Source organism: Hippocampus guttulatus, chromosome 3 (assembly GCF_054856545.1).
Source record: "Hippocampus guttulatus isolate MCC_2025c chromosome 3, RoL_Hgut_1.0, whole genome shotgun sequence".
In the NCBI taxonomy this organism is placed as follows: Eukaryota; Metazoa; Chordata; class Actinopteri; order Syngnathiformes; family Syngnathidae; genus Hippocampus; species Hippocampus guttulatus.
The window spans coordinates 4092294-4117186 of record NC_141263.1 but is presented as its reverse complement, the minus strand read 5'-3'; the positions used below and the strand labels follow the sequence as shown (position 1 = coordinate 4117186).

The following is a 24893-nucleotide window of genomic DNA, read 5'->3' as shown; positions in this document are numbered from 1 at the left end:
GTGTACATTAACACAAAAAATATATTACTAGCATGCACAAAGACACACAAATTGTTGTTTGTTTTTTTTTCTCCTCTACACCCCTCGCAATCGACTTGGGACCAGTCCGCGACCTACCGGTCGATCGCGATCGACTTTATGGGCACTCCTGGTGGAGCCTATCCCAGCTGACTTTGGGTGGAAGGCAGACTACCATGAACTGGTCGCCAGCCAGTCACAGGGCACATCTAGCGACAAACAACTATTCACACCCACATCCGTACCATCACCAAGTCGGAACCGATCCCACACTGCCTGAATTTACAAATTAGTGCTAGCCCCTTCTTCCCAGGAAGAGCTGTCTATTCTAATGCTGATGTGTCATCATGTGGTACAATGAGCCAGTGCGTTTGTGTATTTATGTGTGCAGTGTGAAAGCTGTAGCATAGAACTGTATCGTATAAAACAAAGGAGAGTCATGTCTCTTTACTCTCCACAACAAAATGGACTGTTTACTGCAAATAACAAGCTACTCCCCATTCATTCGTTTCCTGTACAGTAATCCCTCGTTTATCGTGGGGACCAAAACCACCCGCGATAAACGAAAATCCGCGAAGTAGCGACCAATAAACATATACAGGTAAAAAAGATTTTTTTTAATTAAGTCCACAAAAAGTCCGAAAACGGTCCGCGAGAAGCTGCAAAACAACAGCGAGTCACATAGAGCAACATATACAGTACTGTACTCCATATACTGTACAGTATTTAAAATTAAAAAAATTATGAATATGTTTGAAAAAATCCGCGATGCACTGAAACCGCGATAAACGAACCGCAAAATAGCAAGGGATTACTGTATATCAGACACTGATTTTGAACCCTGAAACATATACAACTTCCGCCCCTCCTGTAAAGGCGCAAGTCCCTGGTGAATGACTTCCTTTTGGGTCACCACTAGTCACACATTCTGCGATATCTTGCAAGTCTGGCTTTGATGCAAACATCCGTTGAAACATTTTACAATTGTTTGTCATCATTCCGGTCTAAAATTCTCCATAACCTATAAACAGTACCTGAAGCGACTTTACAAAGACATTGATATGAATTGTACATATGGGATGGTTCTGTTCTTAGTCCACTCTGGTCAAACAAATCAGCAACAAGATGGTCCATCAGTAACCTGCACTAATGCAGTACTGTAGTCAAGTACAAATTAAAGTATTAGTTTGAAAAACAATTCTAAGACCCCAAAATTATGAAACAGCGAAACGTAAGACGGGATGACCGTGCTTTGTTCCGCCGCGTACAGACTTGCCATGTTTGTTTAATATTCAAATGAAATGTTCAAAACTATGTTTTGAAATGGATAGATGAATCAATTAAACCCAAATTTTTGTGTTTATGTACAGGTGCTCGTCATAAAATGAATATCATGAAAAAGTTTAGTTATTTCAATACTATTATTCAAAAAGTGAAACTTGTGTATACATACATTCATTCCAGATGGATACATTTCAAGGGCTAATTCATTTAAATTTAGATGATTACATATGAAAACTAATTAAAAAAAACCCTCATACACTATCTCAGAAAATTAGAATATTTTGAAAGTCATATGCGAGACATGGGTTTCAACTGTCGCATTCCTTGTGTCAAACCACTCTTGAACACCAAACAACGTCACTAGCATCTTGCCTGGGAAAAAGGACTGGACTGCTGCTGATTGGTCCAAAATCATGTTCTCTGATGAAAGCAAATTTTGCATTTCCTTTGGAAACCACAGTCCCAGAGTCTGGAGTAAGCAGGAGGAGTCATAGAATCCACGTTGCTTGAGGTCCACTGTCAAATTTCCACAGTCAGTCATGGTTTGGGGTGCCATGTTATTTGCTGGTGTTGGTCCTTTGCGTTTCCTGAAGTCCAAGGTCAATGCAGCAGTCTAGAAGGAAATTTTACAGCACTTCCTGCTGCTGACCAGTTCCATGGAGATGTAGATTTCATTGTCCTACAAGACTTGGTGCCTGCACACAGTGACAAAGTTATCAGTACCTGGTATAGGGACCATGGTATTCCTGTTCTTGACTGGCCAGCAAACTCGCCTGACCTTAACCCCATAGAAAATCTATGGGGTATTGTGAAGAGGAAGATGCGATACACCAGACCCAGCAATGCAGAAGAGCTGAAGGCCACTATCAGAGAAACCTGGGCTCTCATAGCACCTGAGAAGTGCCACACACTGATCGTCTCCATGCCACGTCACATTGGTGCAGTAATTGAGGCAAAAGGAGCCTCAACTAAGTACAGTATTGAGTGCTGTACATGTACATAGTTTTCACGTTTATACTTTTCAGTTGGCCATTTATAAAACTCCTTTCTTTGTATAGTTTTATTCTAATTTTGTGAGATAGTGATTTAAAAAAAAAAGATCATTTTGAGGTATATCATCTAAATTAAAATGGATTAACACTTGAAATGTATCAGGCTACACAAGTTTCACTAACATTACTGAAACAAATAATCTTTTTCATGATATTCTAACTTTTTGACGAGCACTTGTAATGTCAACGTACGGCGGTCGACAGATCAAAGGCATTACGCAAAAGCGCACCACACGCCCATTTGTGTCGTCATCACGTCTGACAACGGGATTCAGGGAGAACAGGAAGATCCCGACAGCGTTGAGCGTTCCTCTCCATCTCGATCAGGGCGAGAACACGCTCACATTATTTTTTCCTGAAGATCCGACTGAGTGGATTCTGGACGCAGCTCCATTTGTCGTGGACGGTGAGCGTGGAAATATTAATTCCATTCGAAAATGTCTTGGCCTCTCCGAGTTTGCGCCGACTCCGTAATCGCAGTTGGCAATGTTAGCATAAGCAGCTAGCTATGTGGAAAAAAAGGAGCAGGAAATGCCGCAGACAGACAGTCACACACAATTCCGCAACACCAGCACAACGCTGTTGGCACCTGAAATGCGTGTGAACATATGCCGACATCATTCACAAAAATAAGGGGCTCACCTTTTTCCACAGCTTCCTGGCAAGACGGCACGTAAAATTTGAATGTCATTGGTCAAAGGGTAAAAGACGTTCCATTTGTGCTGTTTCCGTTTCAAACCAATGCTGTGTTATATGTGCTGGGATTTAGCTGCCTGAATATGAACTACCTGGCTGACTTTACAAACTGCACGCTTCAGCCACTTAACGTGAGTCATCAACTTCATCAACGAAAAAAGGATTATTGGGGATTACCCAATTCGAACGTCTACCCTCTGTCGGACACTCTTTATTAACCTTTCCAAAATCATTCCCAATCAACTGCTGTCATAATCAGAGAAATGTCAGATATTCAGGGTTCGTGCACGAGTCGTAGAAGGGTGTGGTTGTGTCGTCGGAGTTCGGCATGTCATATTGGCAACACACACGCGATTGCTTCCTGGTCTGTGTGAGCTTGTTTGTGACTACACTTTGTTGTGAAGATCTAGGAAATTTCCACTTTTCGACGCTTTCCCAATTTTTCCTTGTAATACACAGATCTAAAATGACAACAGGAGGAACAATAATGACCACCGATCAAGCAATGCCAAAGCTAAACACCATTGTTTGACATTTAAACATTTGATCTCTATTTTGTGTCAAGGTGTAGACATTCAATGTGATTCAAATAAACAGTACATGGAGCTAAATGGACATGCCTGTATATGAAATTGTCATCAAATTTAACATGGTTAATATCGTCTCTGTTTGCATAATTGAATCCATTGAATGTGTTTTTGTACTTCAAGAGTGTTTGACAAGAGCTCACGAAAGATGTGGAAGGCAGCAGCAGGACAGTCAGTTAAAGTGACTGTAGATGAGGGAGGTGACGACTGGGAGACTGACCCCGACTTTGAGGTAGCTTTGCACACCATCTTCAGCCACGTCTCCTTTTATGCGACACAGACTCATTGTCCTACTCACCATCTTTCTGTGGATTTTCCCCTTACGTTTCCAGAATGATTTATCCGAGAAGGAGCAGCGTTGGGGTGCCAAGACAGTGGCTGGCTCAGGACATCAGGGGCACATAAAGTGAGAATGTAGTTTTCTCTGTCTGCTTGCAGGACCAACCACAAACGTGTGATTAAATTATTTGTCCCCGTTGGAATAGTATCCACCAGCTGCGCGAAACCGTGTCAACGGAGCATACGAGCTTGAAACAGCAGGAGATGGATAACATGCCCAAGGCATCGCATGGATATGGAGGAAAATTTGGGGTTCAGCAGGACCGCATGGACAAGGTGCAGGAAAGCAAAATCTGCTGTTGATTTTATTGAGGTTGTGGATAATGATTATTTTAATAATCGATTAATCTGTCTATTATGTTGTCGATGAATCGGTTTAAAAACATGTTTTCACTTCCATTTATTAAAAAACAGGACATTCTTTCAAATTGACAGTGCAAAAAATGCAGAAATTAATCATGAATCAGTGACTGGTTTGTTCCGTAACATATCAGAAAATATGCAAATTGTTGACTGTTGTTGTTTTTACCCAGTCAAAGCAAATGTTTTCTGATTTGTTTGATTCAACACAAAGATAATCAGTCTGCTTTCATGGAGGACGACAGAAGTCAGATAATATTTCCTGTTGAGGATTTGTACAGATTTAAATAAAAAAAAATCTCACTGATTCATTGATTATCAAAAAGAATAATTGATTTATATTGCCTCTAGTGTTTATTGACTCATTATCTTTGAATCACTTTAAAACAGTTTTTGAGATGTAGTACTTAGTACTTGTCTTTCATTGGCAACACATCGGGAACTCAATTGTGTTGTTTCACACTATGATCTGTCCTGGCAAGCAGCTCGGTCCATTCGGTCTTTCCTCTTCAGCTAGCGCAACATGAATTTGATGAGTGAGCGATGCTTCATTGTGTGTGTGCATGAATCTCTGATGAGTCGGATGTCACCGCTAACTCAGTTTCCAGTGATACTGCTCATTTTTTACCGCCCTCTCTCTCTCTCTCTCTCTCTCTTTGATCACCCTATTTTAATCACCGCCAATAACAGAATGCATTCTGATGGATGACTCCGTATTTTTGTGCCCTGACAATATCGTGGTATGTTTTGTACAGTCTGCTGTGGGACATGAATACCAGAGCAAGTTATCCAAGCACTGCTCCCAGACTGATAACTCGAAGGGCTTTGGAGGGAAGTATGGAGTTCAGTCTGACCGCGTAGACCAGGTATGTCCGATTTCTGACCACTTATTGAAAACTTCAAATGTCCGGATGAATTTTAGTAGGAGGAGGAGCAGCAGCAAAAGTAGTAGCTGTTTGTTGAAATGACACCCAGCAGTATTGAGGTAATTTCCTTGAAAGGAAGCTGAGCAGCGAATTTTGCATCAAACAAATCAGCCAGGGCCCATCGCTTCAAGCAGAACCAGAGCCAATAATTTTTTGCTTGCAAAACCATGTTGGATGTTCTCTGGCTTTGATCACTGTTGCCTTGGTGGAATAAGAATTAAACAACTTAATCCATCCGTTTTCAACCATCCCATTTTCGTGGTATTCCGCCCCCCTGCTCTTGACCGAAATCGACATAAAACGGCCCCCGGGCCCCAATTGCAAACATCTCACCTGTTTTCTGGCTTTGGTCTCGTGATGGTTGCAATGCAAGCCCAAGGGCACTTTTGACGTCAACTCAAGTCGATAGAAGAGGGCCAAAATGACTGTCTCCTGACATGGAGAAAAATGTATGGATTCATTGACTTTCTTATTCCACAAATACTATATTAATCCGAATATTGTTTAGACTGGGGCTCGGGGGCACATAAAATATATTTTTGTCAAGAACATTTTTGCCTTGAGTTCCCCTTTTTGCTTTGTCTTTTTATTTACGCGTGGAGTTGCGGTTATTTATTTTTCCTACATTTCCATAGTGCTATTAAATATAAGACACTCAGGTTTACATATTGTAATCACAAAAAATGCAGATTAATTTTTTACCCCATTGCTATTTTCCTCCATTTTTCTTGAAAGGCTTCAACCCACTCAAAGCTTTTTGTACAACTACTCACCAAGTTTTGTTTCTTCCCCCTCTATGAAACACACGCTTTGCTTATATGCAAATGTTATATGTCCGCACCGCTTCCTTTTCTATTTTTTTCCAACATCAAAGTTCATGAGCCTTTGTGTCGAGATGGCGCGTTCAACATCACTTTCGTTCGAAAGTCCATTGTAAACTTAAGCGTTCCAGGCGCCTTGTTGGCTCTGCAAATTGTATTTGCTGTAATACTGACTACCGCCACACATGGAGGTATCGTATTGTTAGCTGGTCGCTATCGAATAGCTGCCATTCAGATATTTAATTGTTCTACACGGTGCACACATCATCAAAACATCACACTGCTGACCCGCGATGCCCTTTTCCATTTACACATGCGTCACAGCGACTTTGACCCTCCCTCTCTGAAGGCAGAATGCAGAACCGCTCTCACCCCTCAGTCCGTCTACTGTGTTACTCGGGTTGTAAAGGCAGGGTTGTAAAGGTGCAGTGAATCCACGTTAAAGGGATTTCAATATTGATACATGTGTCATTATTACTTGTATTTTGTTGACCTAAATCATTTTAAATACTGTATTGTTTCCCTTTTTCTTCTCTTATTATAGTCTGCGGTGGGCTTTGAGTATGCTGGGAAAACAGAGAAACACGCCTCACAGAAAGGTGATGTTGCAACTTTGGTAACTGAGCTCTAACCCCAGATCACAGTTTGAAATTTGCAGTGTTATCTGAAGCGTTTGGTTACTTGACTGTTCCTGCATCCGTCTTTGATATTTATACTGATTTACACTTGAAGAGTAGTTTTTCTCCTCAAGATTGTTGAAGATTTGGCAGGAAACCAATGATTTATTTGTTCCCTAAGCCCCGCCAGTCTCTTTTGGAACATCAACTGTTTATGAGGGAGAGACTGCAGCTGACAAACTCGTATGATCCCTATGACAGCTTCCTCTAATCAGCAGTTGATGATCCTTGATTACAATCTGTCCCTTTTTTGATTTTGTCCTTTGGTTCAAAGCTTGAAAATGTTATTTCAGCCATTGAAATTTAAAAAATACTTACAAATGACTTTTTTTTTTTAATCATTTAAAAATGAAAAGGCAGAAGCACAGTTTATGAAACGAACGCCTTCCACAATCCCATTGGGCTGTATATGTAAAATAAAAAACATATGCATAATTAATTTAAGAACTAAATGCATGGATTATGAATGAAGTGAATACACATTTTTATCATTCCATTTTATGAATATTTAATGTCACATTTGATATTAAAACCTCCCCAAAAATGTGTTATAATCACTGCCATAATATGTCACATACTTGCCATCTCTCTTATTACTCACCATTGCCAGGAAGTTTCCATGTAGGCTTAAAGTGACCAGTACTTCGATTATGTCTCACCCTGACCACTAAACATCTCCGTTTTGCTTTCTTTGTAGACTATAACACTGGGTTTGGAGGGAAGTACGGTGTCCAGGCAGATCGCGTTGACCGCAGCGCAGTGGGCTTTGATTACCAAGGCAAAACCGAGAAACACGAGTCCCAGAAAGGTTGGTTTTCAGTTCTTGTCTTCAGTTCAAACATGAAGCGCACACGAGGGCCTTCCAAATGAAGAGACCACAGGAGGGAAAATTCTTGATCAGGGCGAACAGTACAAATATGATTTTTTAAAAATTTTTACCTTGTGGCCTTCTTTCTATTTCAACTAATGCGACGGCATGCAGGGGAAAGTGGTTGTGTACCAGTTGGATTGTAATCCATGCCAGACTGTGTTGCTGTCATTCCTTGTCATTTTAGTGTGATTATACATGTCGAGCTGAGCGTCTGTTCTGTTTGGGGCAGTATTTGATTCCAAAATGACTTAATTCCCCTGGCTCATGGTTGTTATGCCAAACCCACTACCGAGAAGTACAACAATAAAACGATCAGTCCACAACTAACTGATTGATCAAATAAATCGGTGATTACTTTGACAATCAATGAATTGCCTTGAGACCTTGTTTATCTTAACATTGTCCAAATCCTTAAAAGTTCAGCTTTGCAGCAATAAATATTCTCAGATTATTGTTGCCCTCCATTGATTATCTTTGTGCTGGATCATAATAAGGCATCTGCAAATATCAGTTTTTCTCTGGGGAAAACAATTAACACCTTTGCCAATTTTCTAACATTTTATGGGCCAAACTAGTAACGGAATCAAAAACAATTTGTGTATTTTCTGCATTGTCAATTTTAAATGATGTCATGTTTTGGAATAAAGGGGTTGAAAAAAATAGAGAGATATTTCTAAACCAGTTAATTGCTTAATCAACTAAATAACGGACAGACTAATTGATTATCAACACATGAATGTACAGCAAAATATGAATTAAAAAATTAAATAAAGCCCTGCCTGTTTATACAATTTGATGGAATTAGGCTGCTATTTTCTCAAATTATTTTGGCCACGTAAAGAAAATGTTTTATAGCTCTCCACTGTCTTTGAATTCAAGGTAAAATGTCAACACTTGACCTGCATTTATGAGTCTGTCCAAATACGCGCTGCGCTCAAGGTGCTGTGGCGGGCAAGACGAGACACGTTTGGAGTGTACTACTCATAAAAGTGTTTGCATCTTCCAAGTTATGAAGAGTAACTGATCATTATTGAGTTGAACCCCACTTGAAACATGAAGCATAAAGTGGACATATAGTACAATGTAACAATAATAATAACAGCCATGGGAGAAGGTTGATTTGTGATGAGTCAGTGGTGTATCATCGACTTTAATTGCAATCTCCAGGAAATTATGTCGCGAGACGATCGTCTCATTTCTGCAAATATTCGTCCCTATGCCCCCTTGCTCCTCTGTTAAAGTCCTTGTGTCTTTGATCGGATCTCTCGTTGGAAGGGACGACAGTGCAAGCAGAGAAGCAAGGCCGTAGGAAGTAGCAAACAGAGAAATTAAATGAACGACGACGTGCAAGATAATATTTACTTCCATGTAAAAAGTGCCTGGTGACGGCTTGTTTTGTGTGCATGCATGCATGTCACTTCACAGGCGAATTCTGCTCCCATTAGAAGTCCGATTTTTTTTTGGTTGTTCTTTGGGGGTGGGGGGGGGGGGGTAATGTGAACGAGTACATAAAAGGATGGGAATACAAAACATCCCAATTGGTCATCATGCCCTGCATGCAGTGTGAAAGTAGCCTAATTGTGAGCTGTCTGGTCCCTTCCGAATGCTGCACGGCCTTTGACGGCTGCCGTCGAGGCAGTCCTCAGCGGGCCACGCAACCTCCTCCGGCGGCATTTCCCCGCGTCAAGGCACCACATTCACTCAATTCGGCGGGCCCTCGTCACATGGTTACGTTATCGCAATTACTATTTTAGCTGTTATTTCGGTGACAAAGGTCATTCTGACTGAAACAGGAAATCCTTTTTCCGAATTTTCACTACTCCATCCACGTGCGGACCATCGTCGTTTAACCGTCCTGTTTCTTTCTCTTTTTCCTCCTCATCGGAATGCCTCCTGCTTCACCATTTGCTGTGGCCTTTGGGCAGATTATACCAAGGGTTTTGGTGGGAAGTTTGGCGTGGAGACCGACAAAATTGACAAGAGTGCTGTGGGCTTTGAGTACCAGGGCAAAACGGAGAGGCACGAGTCTCAGAAAGGTTGGTATCATTGTATAGAAATGAACAAGTAACTGACATTTGACACAAGTTCACTTATATTGTCTGCATACTGAAATGCACAGAATTTTGTATCCATTCCCATTTTTTTTAAAGGTTCCAAAAGGGGCTTCACTGGTTGTTTTTTAAAAAAATTTTTTGAGTGTAGCAATTTGCCTTGCTGTGCATTTGGCACTATCACTTCATTGTTCATCCCTTCAATGAATCACCTTGCTTAAAAATTAAATGGGATCGTTCAGACAGCCTGCAACTCTGCACACCAGCTACAGTGCCTATTCGTGCGGTAATTCTGTTGCCACGGCGGACGTTTCATGAATATTTCATTGATGCCTGTAACCCAAGTTGGATGTTTAAGGTTAAATTTAATTTCTGAACAGTTCCTTGTAATTGCCAGTTTGTCACTTTCTCTTATCTCAACCCGAGAGATCTTAAATTCTGTGTACATTGTCATTCAATACATTCTGAAATATTCTTGCTGATGGTAGATCATGGACCAAATATACAATACTTCTTGATATCGCCAGACTACTTAGAACAACACCTTTCGCGTAATGAAAGGGAAGGAAGGTGGTGAAAATGTTTTCAAAAACCTAACTGAGCCAGAGAGTTACCTATTGTATCCATGTTCGATGTTCAAGAGATCTGTAAATTGATTTGAACACTTAGAATCTGCCCAATATAAATCAGTACACAGTCTTTGAAGTCTTTTTTTTAATGTTTCATATATATACATTTCCCACTAAGCACAGGAACATCCGCGATAGAATTTTTGTGAATTCATATTTTCTAGACCTCTAAGGCTTTTATTTTCATGTCCAGATTTTCGCAACAATAATATTGATACATTGTATTTTTCTGTGTGCACATCATCAAGTCTCTTTTGCAGTCAATGGCACACATTTCAGGGAATATTTTGCAGCGTAGCATGCCAGAGAAGACAAAGTAAGGTTTTCTCAACAAATCTGTTGGAGTTTTACTGATTTAGCTGGATTAATCTAACATGACAGGAAAAATGATGGCGCCATTTGTAACCTAACCATTATTGACTCTTCAGCCTTCAAATTGTTGACTTTTGTTTTGTTTTTTTTGGTCTTGCTAACGTTCAGATTTTTCGTATCTATTCCCTCTTTTGTCCACTGTGCTAAAAATGCCATTGCTCAAGTGTTGTTTTTTTGTTCCCAGAAGCTCTGAATGAGAGAAACTGTGGTCTGTCCAGACTTGCCTGGACTCTAAAGCACAGCACTGCAGAGAAACTCTCCTGTAGCTGCTTGTCTGACATACTTGACAATGTGATACTGTCCTGCTTGCTTGGCTAACTGTCGACTGCAGATATGTCTGTTTGAAAATAAGAGACGCCAAGAATTTCCCATCATGCTTCCAGTAGCCACATTTTCTAAATTGCAGCAAGTTGCTGCAGTGACACGAGCTTGCATCCTGACTACTTTGAAACCACATCTCTCTGCGTGATCTGCTCCCATTGGTTGTATCCGACAAAAACACACAACAGTGTATAAAATTAATTCCCCCTTCAGTTAATTCTCAAAATAAAATACAATTTGGTCGTTTCAAAGGTTTTTTTTCCCTTCCTCATTCAGTAAGTGGACAACAACTCTTTGTGTCATGTGTCTCCAGACTATGTCAAAGGATTTGGTGGCAAATTCGGTGTGCAGACAGACCGACAGGATAAATCCGCTCTGGGGTGGGACCACCAGGAGAAACTACAGCTCCACGAGTCACAAAAAGGTAACATCTTTGACTTGTTCAGACATACAGTACATGGATGTTGCAGATGGCCGCCCATGAAATATGAAGTTTCACATCCGCAGCATCTGCGTGTGCATCTATACTGTGGTGCCTTGGATGGATAAAACACATGGAATAAACGAGATTCCCTTAAGATCCTTGTTAAGTCATCAGTTGTGCTCACAATTTGGACAAAAAGATGACAAAGTTAGAGCAGTCAATTGGACGAAAAAATAGCCTCCACTTTTCACAGATATTTTGTTGGGAGACACGATCATTTCCCAAATTGGTGATAAATTGTCAAAAACATTGCCTGCTCAAGGTGAATTTTGGCAGGATTTGAAAATACATTTTAACAACGGCGATACATTGTTGGCTTGATATCATGTCATATTTACATCCAGTGCGTTTTTTTTTTTCTCCGGAATTATTGTGACTCATCAAAGCTCAAGTGCTTCAAGTTTAACACTGCCTGAGTCACCATTATGTTCATCCATAATAGTTTGTTCTGAAAAGAAATAAGAAAATGTCCAATTTCTCCTCTGCAGGCTTTGAAATGCCTTCCTCTTTTTCTGATGGGGCTTCTCTTTTGCTGTTTGATGTGAAGTATTGCAAAGGATAATTACTTCCTCACTGTGTGAGTCAAACCAAAAGGGGAAGAAAGAAAGAAAGTTGAGGCCTGGCTAAAATGTAGAATTAAACGTCAGGCATTGATTCAGGAGATACTCTCACACAAAGCAGACTGGAAAAAATTCACTGCCTGTGTATCATTGTAGCTTTGAATATCGCAGGTTGAAAAGAGTTGAGTCAAAAACATACAAAGTCATAAGCACTGTCAAGACCAAATGGGTGTTGGACTTTTAATCACCCGGTCTGTGTCTCCGCCATGAGAGGTCTGCCCTTGTTATCCATGTTTGTATTGTATTGTATGATCTTTGTTTGTCCATACTGTCTGTATTTGTGTGTGTTATGTTGCAGACTATAAACGGGGGTTTGGAGGTCAGTATGGGGTAGAGGTGGGGAGGCAGGACCAGAGTGCCCTGGGCTATGAGTACAAGGAGAACCTGGCCAAGCATGAGTCACAGAAAGGCACAAATAATTTTCTCAACACCTTCCCGTATTTTAGAACGCCTGGTCTATGTCTTGCCAAAATACATGTAGTATCATCAGCTTCAAAGCCAATGATTGATTGATTGTTTTTTTATTTTTTGTCGTTGATTATATCCCTTCTTTTTCAGTTCATGGCCATGTTCTACTTTGCTGAAACACTGGCTCTCCTCTTTCAGTTAACTCCCACCTGGGCTGTGCTCCGCTGTCTCATACACTGAACTTTGCACTTAGTTTTTTTTTTTTTTTTTTTTTAAGAGGTTTCTAGTGCTGCTATACTCCATCGTCCTCCAATGTCAGTTCGACTCAGGCCAGGATGTTGTGTCCCCACAAGGCTAAACTCTGTATTTTTATTGATATTGCTTTCGTGGGATAAGAATTAAAAAGATGAGTGCATCTCTTTCATCCGTTTTAGGAGGCTGCTATTTTGGGTTTGACTCGCGAACGTGGTCACAGCTCACCTGTTTTCTGCGTTTGGTCTTGTGATGTTCACATTGCTTGCCCAAGGGCAGTTTTGACAGTTTCAAAATATGGTATTTTCTTTCAACAGCAGAGGGCAGTATCGAGCAAAGTGGCGTGCTCCTGAGATACTTTTAATAATGAATGGATTCATCTTCTAATTTCTTAGTCCACAATCTCAATATTAACATGAGTACAGAGTTTAGACTCGTAGGGGCACATAGAACATATTATTCCAAGGGAAATTTTTGCCTTGAGTTCCGCTGTCATAATCTTAATAGGTTGTTTCAAAGCTGCTCAATGTAAAAAAGAAACGAAAAACAAAAGCCCTCAGATTGATGGCAAACAGGTGGGCAGTAAAGGCATAAATGGATGGCCTACTCGGTATCCCCAGCCTATTGTAAATGCACGTATTATGAATGAGATTACAGGTCCAAGTTGCAGAATTCTCCAGGAAAGTACTACTATTTTCCAAAACGGTTGGTTGGCCTGTGGCAATGTTGTTTCTCCCCTCTCCTCCGAAGCCTACTCCTGAGCCTTCATTAGAACTTCCAGTAAATGTAGCACATCTTCAACAGCCACGAGTAACCGTATGACGAAATGGTAATTTTAAGGCAAGAGTGTCCAGCTCTGGTCTTCGACGGCTGATGTCCTGCCTGTTTTAGATGTTTCTCCTGTAACACGCCAGATTCAAATGATCAGCTCATCAGCAAGCTGTTCAAAGACGAAGAAGGAGCATTAGGTCTCTATTACGACTGCCTTCAATGATGTCATGCAGTAGGGCTGAACGATTAAAAAAAAAAAAACCCATCAAATTGCATTTTTTTCCTTCAATATTCCCATACTGATTTAGTATGCGATTTTTTTTCAAGGTGCTCCTCACATATTTTTTTAAAATAAGCCCAACCAATAACAGACGCTTTATTACAACATACCGTAAGTACACAAAAGCCGACTGACCAACTTTTTTTTTCTTCCAAATTGACACCTTTGAAAATTGCATTTTACCTACATTGCAATGTCGATTTGGATTTGATGAATTTTTCAGGTCCAATCACAAAGGCCCCTATAGGAGTACATAAGATGGCTGTGCTACATTCCATAATGACAAACGTCCCATTTGAATCACTTTTTTTTTCTGGCAATATAATGTATTGGTTAGCATTCAGCACACTCCGGACTTGCATCTTTGAATCTCCATCGCTATATCTGTGTGGCGTTTTCTTTGGGTACTTGGACGTCTTTCCAAAAACATCCGTGAATTGAAGAGACTGAACTGCACGTAGGTGTGAGTGTGAATTTTTATTTTATTTTTTTGTGCCACCCTGCACTTGACTGGCGACAACTCCAGGGCGTACCCTGCCTCTCACCCCAAGTCAGCTCACCTGCGACCCTAGCGATGACAAGTGGTTAGAAGTTGAGGATGGCTGGATACATTGTTGTGCCTCAATGATCAGCTCCCCCTGCGGTTTCTCGCACTGCTATGATGCTTATTTCTTTTGTTTATTGTTATTTTGGGCCAGTGCATTTTGTTGCATGATAGTCGCTTAGTGGTATGATCATTGCATTTTTATCGATGTCTTCCGATGAGACCAAGCAGAGACATGGCTGATCTTCAGTTTGTGTCAAAAGCGAAATGGCCGCTTGACTGACCAAGCGCCTGGCTTTTAAGATTGCCCATCTGCTGTGCATTTTTCTGTTTCTCCCTCCCTGATACAGGTTTGCATGAGTCCATCATCCTATTCTTCTGAATCTTCCAGTTTTAGTGTTGTGTGAACTAATTCAACCACAGTCTGTTTCATCGGAGCTCTTACGAGGTCTCATACAAAGACTTTTTGTAGGTACCGCTAATGAATTCGAATATAGTCACTAAATTAATGCAGAAATGAAAAGCAGGTGCACAAAATTAGAAGCTGTACAGAAAATGGATGGATAGTTGTTTGGAAAGTGACTGTGGTTGAAATAACTGGGGTAAAGTCAAATGGATCCTCCAATTCATTACCTCTTCTCCTCCCCTAGATTACTCCAAAGGGTTTGGAGGAAAATTTGGTGTCCAGAATGACAGGATGGATAAGGTACATTTCTGTTTGCTTCCTTGTGTACATGTCCATGTAGATGACTGTGACACATTACTTTGGCTGTGCTCGACAGAGTGCAGGCACATTCGAGGATGTTGAGAAGCCCAAATCATCTTACCAGAAAACCAGACCTGTGGAGGCTGGTAAGCATCGACCAGTATCTGTTGTTTCTCGCGACCTCAAACTTGACATTGCGACGCCTGGCAACTTTGAAAGCTGAGACAACTCCACTACTTTGAATGCACTGGACTAGCAAAGCTAACAAACACAAATAGAGGATGTTTTCCTGACAGTCACTCATTTTTTGCAAGGGAAAAACTGTTCGGATTTTGATGAATAATTAACTTATTCACTTCAGCGGACGTTTCGTATTCATCAAGTGGAGTCCTGCTGTTTAAAATTCAGCCCAAGCATCCGTATAGTACTGGGACTCGGCACCCATCCTTAGTAATGACTTTAACAGATCACTGACGGTGGCCGAGTGGCATCGCTTTGGTTTTACTATCAGCACAGCTTTTGAGTAGAAGATAAATATTATGAGGTAAAGTCTGAATTCTACTGAGAGCTAAAGTTTGTTAAGGTAGCGAATGTTGAGTTATCATCAGGATTTGTTCAAGCCCAACTGTTTTGTTTTTTCTTGAACATCTTGCGACAAAAAGCAAAACAAAACAGTTTGCGACCATTAAAATTGTTGGCAAACGTCTGGCAGCCGTTTGCGGCCTTGAACGAACCTTGATGAAAAATTAACATTCAGTACAACAGTTGCAAACCGTCACCACTCAGCGGGATACGGGCTTAAATCTCGGCTTGTCATCTCGATTAGGAGGGGGAGAACTGTGAACATGTTAGAAGTCAGACAGGTTTTGGCACCTCACACCTGAATAGAATACAGTGTCTTCCCTGAGCCCGTTTGTAATCTGAAACGTTCATAAATGTCACCAGCGAGTGCCTTCTCATTTGTCTGTCTCAAATATCACTACAACACGTATGTAGCCTGCCTACAAAACGTAAGAGCACAGATGTTTCTGCTCCTGTACGACAAGTGCTTCTGGTGACACTCCCTTTAGCAATTTCCTTTTTCTTAATATTAAGCGCCATTCTGATTGTTTAGTGCTTTATTTACGTCTTTGGGGAAAGTTTGTGTCTGTCAAGAGGCATCTGTGATTGTATGAATGTCCATCCATCCATCCATTTTCCGAACCGCTTGATCCTCACTAGGGTCGCGGGGGGTGCTGGAGCCTATCCCAGCTGTCTTCGGGCAGTGGGCGGGGGACACCCTGAATCGGTTGCCAGCCAATCGCAGGGCACACAGAGACGAACAACCATCCACGCTCACATTCACACCTAGGGACAATTTAGAGTGTTCAATCAGCCTGCCAAGCATGTTTTTGGAATGTGGGAGGAAACCGGAGTACCCGGAGAAAACCCACGCAGGGAGGCCGGAGCTGGAATTGAACCCGGTACCTCTGCACTGCGAAGTCGACGTGCTAACCACTGGACTACCGGGCCGCCTTGTATGAATGCCCATCCATCCATTTTCCGAACCGCTTGATCCTCACTAGGGTCGCGGGGGGTGCTGGAGCCTATCCCAGCCATCTCCGGGCAGTAGGCGGGGGACACCCTGAATCAGTTGCCAGCCAATCGCAGGGCACACAGAGACGAACAACCATCCACGCCCACACTCACACCTAGGGACAATTTAGAGCGTCCAATCAGCCTGACATGCATGTTTTTGGAATGTGGGAGGAAACCGGAGCACCCGGAGAAAACCCACGCAGGCCCGGGGAGAACATGCAAACTCCACACAGGGAGGCCGGAGCTGGAATCGAACCCGATACCTCTGCACTGTGAAGCCGACGTGCTAACCACTGGCCTACCGGGCCGCCTTGTATGAATGTATTTTACATAAATGGAATGACACTACATTTTAATAATTTTAAAAAAAGGATGAAAATGAAATGATTTTCAGATGTCACAAATGTAACGGCAAGTTGTGATTATATGATCATGAATGTGGAGGGATATTGCTAGTTTTTCAGGTTACAGCTATGTGTTACGCAGTGTGAGAAGCATTACAACAGAGATCCAGCCGCTCATCCATGCCAAGGATGAGGTTCCACATGTGTATAATGTAAAACGTGTATGTTGTGGTAGGAAATAGAAAGTGTGTTGCGATTGTTAGAAAAGATGATGCGCTATCAAAAAAGCCTTTGATGTTCAACTCGAGCCATGCGGTGAGTCAGCGATGGTCACAGCATGTTCCATAGTTTTGTCTTTATTTTGCTATCAGAAGCCCTTTCTCAGTCTTGTTTTATCGTTAGTGGTGTCACAAGAACAAAACGCCATCATCAAAGTCAAGGTTCTGCTTGGTATTTCTTTTCACAAAAAAAAAAAATGTTTTCTCTGCTTTCTGAAACCGGTGTTAAGTTTATATGGCCAAAAAATACTTAGCACCTGTTTTGATCCCAGTGTTGTTAGAGGAGAGGGCTTTGTAGGTGTAGCCAACATCATATTGTTTTGTTGTTTATTTACACGTCAGCGAGTAGGCTTACTGAATCAACAACGCCTAGTTCATTCACCATTTTCCTCCAGTTTCTTCAAAAATGTTATTGAACAACAATTTGATGCAATCTGCATCAATTTAGACAGATACTGGAACTAATTCCTGGTTGTGCACTTACAAAAGCGGAAGTGAGTAAGTAATGTGCAGTCAGATAGGTGCTTTCAAAAACTGATCCCCAATCTCATTTCTCCAATTGTTTTTCCTTTCATCCAGCTGGCAGCAGCACAGGAAGCATTAAGGCCCAATTTGAGAATATTGCCAGGCAGAAGGAGGAAGAGGACAGAAAGAGAGCTGAAGATGAGCGGGCACGTCGACAGGCCAAGGAGAAACAGGAGCAAGAGGAGGCACGACATAGAATTGAACAGCAGGCCAAAGCTCCTTCTCCGGTTCCTGTTGCGGCGAGCCCGAGTCCCACTCCCAGCCCGACTCCACCGGTCCAGACTTCTTATTCGTCAGCATACGAGGTGTGCTTCCAGACGTAGAGGACTTTCTACTTTGTTTGTCATACGGTCATAAATTAGACAGAAAAGAAGACTGCAGTTACACAGCACAGTACTCTGTGTTGACATTTTCGCAAAACGGCAAAAGAAACAGGAACAGCTCTGCCATAATCTGTCAACTTTTTCCCCATCCCTGTTGTTGCACTTTTGAGAATGCAGACAACTAGGGCCAGATCAATTAATCGGCCTGATACTATATACCGTATTTTCCACACTAAAAGGCGCACTGGATTATGAGCCGCACCATCAATGAATGGCCTATTTTGCAATTTCATACATTGGTCGCACTGAATTATAAGATGCAATCGACATCTGCATCCACTAGATGGAGCTACACTCAAGGAAATGCCAACAGAACGATCAGATGTCAGTAAAACTTATTTAATATAGCAGCGACACAGTTCACTTAACAGCAAGTTATAACATTGACTCGTTAACGTTGAACTCTCTTGCCGCTGCTCTATTTCCATGTTCAACTGCGTAACCGATCGCCTTAAGTTTGAACTTTGCGTTGTAAACGTGTCTCGAACAAAGAGCCATTTTGGGGTTCGAAATATTACCGTAATGACCAAACAAGAGGTGCATCGGATTTTAAGGCGCACTGTGAGCTTTTCAGAAAATGGAAGGCTTTTAGGTGCGTCTTTTAGTGTGGAAAATACGGTAATAACAGTCCAAAAATCCCATCCAAAAAAAAAGACCAAAAAACTAATTTTTTCTCTTTTGTGTCAAGAAATAAGGGAACCGATGAAATGTGAAATTCATATCTTTGTGTCAAGTGACCAAAAAAGTACTTATTGTATTCATTTTATATGTAGAGAGAGAGTGAGGGAGAGAGTTATTCATTGGTTATCGAAAAAATGTATTCTGCCACAGGCCTAAAAAATTGGTTGGGCCGCTGTACCAACAGTTTGTACCCCAGACTCCCAAAAAAGTGATCTACAAACAGCATGCAAACAAACATACAAAGAATGTATTCTACAGACTACCTTATCCTAGTCAAGTCAGTTTTATTCATATAGTGCCAATTCACAACAGAAATCTTCTGAAGACACTTTGGAGATTGTGCAGAGAGGACAATGGGCCCAGCAACAGCTGTTGTGCATATCACCTGTTTTAGGACACCATAAATAATAGCAAAGAAACTTCATAGCAACAAGATAGAGTTGCTATGAAGTCAATTACATGATGTACAGTAAAAGAACGCATGGTGTGTGTCATCTGGCCGTAATCTGCTCAAAGATTTACCAGTAAATCCACGTGTGTGCATTTTAAGCAGATGCCAACGGTAAATCCGCACACTTATAACGGAACATATTATCGTCATTAGATTGCAGATGATTTTACCAGCGAAGCTGCTGATGAGAATGGAGAGCAGCTGTATGATGACCCAGAACCACAGGGTCACCACGAACAGCCGGAGTCGCTTTACCAGAGTCTGCCTGAGGGTAAGCTTCTTGATATAATCTATACCGGGGGTCGGCAACCCGCGGCTCCAGAGCTGCATGCCCTAGTGGCTCCCTGGAGCTATTCTTAACATTTTCCAATGCTGTAAAAATGTGTAGAATATTAAATGTCAACATTTCTGTCAATGAGGATTTGCATCACAGCCTGCGACGCACGTTTCTATGAGCAGGGTGGGATGCCAGGCAGGTGGCTCTTGCAACAAACAAAAAAACAGCATTCATGTACAATTCACAGAGGGTACTGGCAAAGAATGAGAATGTGGAGGGCCGAGAGAAGCATTATTAATCGGTTGACGTGAGCCATGATAGTTAACACACTGCAAAAGCGCGTCCTATGCTTCCGTGTCAGGTCTCGACAAAGGTAGGTAGGCATGCGTGTGTAAGCGCGTGCGGTAACGGGTCGATCGCAGGAGTTTGGTTGGTCGAAAAGTAGATCTTCGGTCAAAAAACCTCTACAGGATGCAGTGCAGGGAAAAAAAAAACATTTAATCATGAAGGCTCATTGTGTATTTGCATCCAACTTAAGTCATTTTGATAGTCGACTGATATAGCTAATATAGATACACACCGCATGTGTTGCCTTCATTGTAAGGCTTATATAAGGCTTTCAATTTTTTTCCCCGTTCCAGACATACCGTATTGGACGGTGTTTTTTGCATTGAAATAAGACAAAAGTGGGGGTCGTCTTATATTCAGGGTCTAGACATTATACCCATTTACGATGCTAGATGGCGCCAGATATCCTAGAAGTGCCAAAGTGAACCCCTGTCACAAAGAATAAAAATAAAAATAGCGGTAGCACGAAGAAGAAAAATAAAAAAATAGTGGTAAGAAAGAAAAGCGAAGAAAATAATAATAATAATAATACATTTTATTTATAAGCGCCTTTCAAGACACCCAAGGACACTTTACAAAAATAATAGAAGAGATAACAGAAAATGGAGAAACATAGCGACAATCTGGAGCAGGGGTGTCAAACATACGCTCCTTGCGGGCCGGAACAAGGAGCTTAGATCAGGCCCGCAGAATAATTTAAAAGTGAAAAAAAATGCATAAAAGACACAGAATGAATATTTATAATATGGTGCAATTCATGGAGTATCCGCTAGGGGGACACATTGTTTTGATCAGAGAAGAAGACAATAGCAGCCTCAGTCTGTCACTTAGACAGACCCAACACAGCAGACGCTATCAAGGACATGTGAATACTTTATTCTTTACACATTTAATAGCACTCTCTTTAGTGTGTAAGGTGTAGGCAGGGATTACATTTAGATTATATATGCACATGTAAATGGTTTAAAAATTCCTTTCTTTATAAATCTCGTTTAATCTTAAAAAGTGCATTACTATAGTTTTCAATACCAATTACTTGTTAAAGTTCTGTGCCTTTGTACAATCAGTGGGATCAGTTGCAATACATATACAGGTCTGTGAATGATAAAAGTAAATTGCACATTTGTCTAAGGCAGGGGTGCCCATTACGTCAACCCTGATCTACCGGTAGATCTAAGACAGGTCCCAAGTAGATCCGAAGAGTGTTGAGGAGTGTCAGAGATTTTCTCGGACAAAGTTAAAGAAATGACTCGGCACACAGGAAAATTGTCTTCAATATCGGCGGAAGTGGATCTCTGAGAGCGAACGGTGGTTAGTTGCTCCGCGATCACACTCCAGCTCCCTTCCCGCCAATTCAGACTTTTATTGTAACATACAAGGAAAACACTGCCCCCGATGTTTGCATACCGCACCCACGGTCCGGCCCCTCGGTAGTGATGGGTTACCTGTTTTAAACATTGAACCACCAGTACGTTGGCGCCTTTTCTGTCTGGTCTACATCGAATTAACATGTTGCAGACTTTGCGGATGGCCAATGTCGTCTGGGCGCGACGGGTGTTCTCAACTCGTCTTTTGTTGTTCAACCGCTGTTCCCGAATTATTCATTCCCCTTTTGTGACCGAGTTTCGCCCTCTCCCCCGTGATCGCCCACCTGCATTGACGTGCTAATTGTGGACTTCAACAGCCCTCCGGCCAGGTAGCCGGCGCCTTTATGCACAGGCATTTGGGGGTGCTGGATACGCACGGAAACGTTTCGATGTGTCCAAATTAAAATGAAACTTTAAACATGATACAATTTTGCTCATAGATTCCTCTAGCAAGGAGAAAAAACAAACAACCATTTGTGTCTTTGTACATGTTAGTAACATATTTTTTTGTGTTCATCTACGCTGCACCCTAATCATCTTATCAGTCTCATTTTCACCCAAAAAATATTTAAAAAATAAAATAAAGCAGGTACATCTTGAATTTACGGTGGCTTGTGATAACGTCACCGGAAGTTGTTAGCGCTCAGCAGTCTGCAATTGCAGCTTGTGATCAGAGCTGTTGCGCTCTATCTTTTATCGTCATTATTCTCATTCAGAGTTTGCTTCGTGTACAATTCACAGAGGGCACAGGCAAAGAATATGAATCTAGGAGGGTCCAGGGAAGCACTTTAAAACGGAACGTGTGAGCTACGATAGTTAACAGGCTGTAAAAGTGTGTCACATGCCTCCGTGTCAGGCTGTTTCTCATCATGGCGTGTGTGTGCGTGCGTGCGTGCGCGCGCGTGCCGGTAAGGGTAGATCCCGGGAGGTTAGTTGATCGAAAAGTAGAACCTCGATCCGAAAAGTTTGGGCACCCCTGGTCTAAGGAAATCTAAGGAGCTTCATGAAATGTTTTGTAAAAGATCTGTTCATTAAATTTCAACATTTTCCGAATGTTCTTGTGCTTCTTTAGACCAAAACAAAGGAAAGACATTATTTTGGTTATTTATAGCAGAGTATGGTATAATTTTAATGGTCCGGCCCACTTTACATCTACCGAGGCCATATGTGGTCCACCATGTGAAATGAGTTTGACACCCCTGATGTGGAGAAAAGTGGGTCGAAGATTGGCCAGGTTTAGCGGCAGCTGAGGAGAAGTTATGATGTAATTTACATTTCAAAAACAAGAAGCCATTCATTTACGAATGTGATTGCACTTTAGTTTACATATTTAAATGTTCAGATATTAAGATTTGAATGAGGCAAAATAACATGCTTTTTCTCTCATATTTTTATACTGTAATCATTTGTTTCAGATGTACTGTAATTATTTTCTGTATACAAATTAATTTGGTGTTCAAAAAGTATTTTTTCAAACTTGAGTCTTGAAAAAGAGGGGGTCGTCTTGTAATCAGGGCCGTCTTATATTCGGGCCAATACGGTATTTGTTTTTGTCGTGTTTTTTGCGCTGATGGGTCGTTGCAGGCTTAACATTCATTCATTCATTATTCATTCTTGATAATAACATTTTATGAGTCAATTTAGTTTTAGCAAATGTGTCATGTCTTAAGGATATATCAAAGTGGCAGCCCTTTGCAATTATCATTATTATTGTTATTATGATTACTTATTATTATTATTATAGTACTGAAGCTCTCAGTCGGCGAACCCTAATGAACGGCCGTTCTGTTGCAGAGACGCAGCAGTATGAGACCGGTGAGGACGCCGGGGTGACCGCGGTTGCCCTGTATGACTACCAAGCAGGTGAGGCTACTAAAAAGCTGTGAAAATGTCGGTGCTGGAACACAGAAATTCATCGGATGCACTCAGTGGTGTCTCTAACATGTTTTATTAATTAATTGCATTCATCATGGGAACTTTGTTCGATCTTCATAGAATGAGATAGCAGCAATGCTTGAGATGTTGGATTTAATTACTTGATTCTTATTTCTGCATCTCAGCTGCAGTTTATTTGTGTCTACGTTCATGACCAATGAGAACTTCCCGTTTCAGCTGGAGAAGATGAGATCTCCTTTGACCCCGATGACATCATCACCAACATTGAGATGATCGATGAGGGCTGGTGGCGTGGCGTTTGCAGAGGGGCTTACGGTCTCTTCCCCGCCAATTACGTTGAAGTTCGGCAATGATGTCACCCTACCCAAAAAGGAGAGGCTGTCAACTTCGATTTTTCTCATGCTTTGGTCTATTTTCTCTCCTTTTAATTTCGGAGTGCTCCAACACTGTGCAAGACATCTTTAAATCGGCATTCTTCTGCTCTGCGCCTTTTTCCATCAGCACCTCAAGTATTTGCTTTTGCATTTGGGTTTTTTTTTTTTTGTTTGTACATTGACTTCGTTCCTTTGAGTGAAGCACACTCTTACCTTAGAATGACTCAACTCCTTGAGAACATGAAAGTAAAAAAAGTAGACCAAAAAAAGTTCAAGCTTTGGCTGCATTGATCTCCAACAGCAAATAAAATAAATAAAAATAACAAAAACAAAAACCTAATGCATTTTCCACACTTTATATATCGAGATCAAAAGGTACTGCACCTATTAAGATTAGTTTTACCAAAGACCTCCGTGTTAACAAAAATGAGCATGAGGGAAATATTAAGGGGGTGACTGTATAGGAATTATGGCCTGTCCAGTACCCCCAGCAGGGACCAAAACAATTTGACGATAACCCCTTGTACCTCCTTGGTCTATATTTCCTTACTTGCGCTGTTACTTTTATTGCACCCAATTTTGATATTGCATAAAAACCTGAAGCTTTGTTTGTAAATTAATCCAGCATACAAATCTGTTTTAGTCCACCATCGTTGGACACAGTCGTACAGGTTTTCATCTTCAAGCTGTTCACAGGTTTCAGGGGACCTTGATCTAAATGTACACTTGGACAAATCACAAACTCAACATTACACGACAGCTCACTATTGATTATTGTTGATCGCATTGAATTGCGCAGAGAGAGATCAAGAGTTATGATGCTTAGAGAGACTGTCTGGTTAAAAATGTTTTATGATCCGTCGCGGGTTGCTGTTTTGTTTGTTTTGGATGTGGACACGTCTTGTGGATTTGTATGTGTCCAAAATCTTGCACCTTGTGTCTTGGCATTAGGTGTGGCTGTGTCACTGTTCAGGAGAATTACTAACATGGTGACTAAACGTGTCCAGCTCAGTAAGAAAGAAAAAAAAAGTTTGCCTGCAGTGGAGGTATCATATCAAATTGTTATTGGAATGTTCTCTCCAAGCACTATATATTTGTAACAGGCTGCTGGTTGGTTGTGTAGCGTAAATAGGGTGCGCGTGTGAGTGTGCACGTGTGCGTGCATACATTGGTGAGCGCATGCCTGCGAGAAATTTTATTCTTTCTTTTGGGGTTTTATAATAAAGTGACCTTTTCAAATGAATTTTTTTTCTGTACTTCTGCTTGAGTTACATCAGCCCTGTTTTTTTTTTTTTTTCGCCAATAAAGACATTTATTGTACA

At 41.3% G+C, this 24893-nt stretch overlaps 1 protein-coding gene and 1 long non-coding RNA gene across 4 annotated transcripts; one reads left to right on the top strand and one right to left on the bottom strand.

Annotated features, from left to right (window-relative positions):
- Positions 1 to 614: 614 nt before the first annotated feature.
- LOC147207177 (uncharacterized) lies at positions 615 to 3118 on the bottom strand. Its single transcript, XR_015100395.1, has 2 exons — positions 2997 to 3118; positions 615 to 1997 (listed from the first exon to the last, which is right to left on the bottom strand). It is a non-coding gene; the product is annotated as an uncharacterized LOC147207177 (long non-coding RNA).
- Positions 2599 to 24893, top strand: cttn (cortactin). 3 transcript variants are annotated; one of them, XM_086106392.1, is made up of 16 exons: positions 2599 to 2760; positions 3761 to 3869; positions 3970 to 4043; positions 4123 to 4252; positions 5092 to 5202; positions 6628 to 6682; positions 7458 to 7568; positions 9557 to 9667; positions 11318 to 11428; positions 12407 to 12517; positions 15014 to 15069; positions 15146 to 15215; positions 17849 to 18099; positions 19463 to 19580; positions 23096 to 23164; positions 23414 to 24893. In XM_086106392.1, the coding sequence occupies exons 2-16, from the start codon at positions 3786 to 3788 to the stop codon at positions 23548 to 23550; spliced, it is 1599 nt and encodes a 532-aa protein (XP_085962518.1). In that variant the 5' UTR covers positions 2599 to 2760; positions 3761 to 3785; the 3' UTR covers positions 23551 to 24893. The 3 variants fall into 3 exon arrangements, with proteins under 3 accessions (XP_085962518.1, XP_085962516.1, XP_085962517.1); XM_086106390.1 differs by lacking the exon at positions 12407 to 12517; XM_086106391.1 differs by lacking the exons at positions 2599 to 2760; positions 12407 to 12517 and adding an exon at positions 3034 to 3181.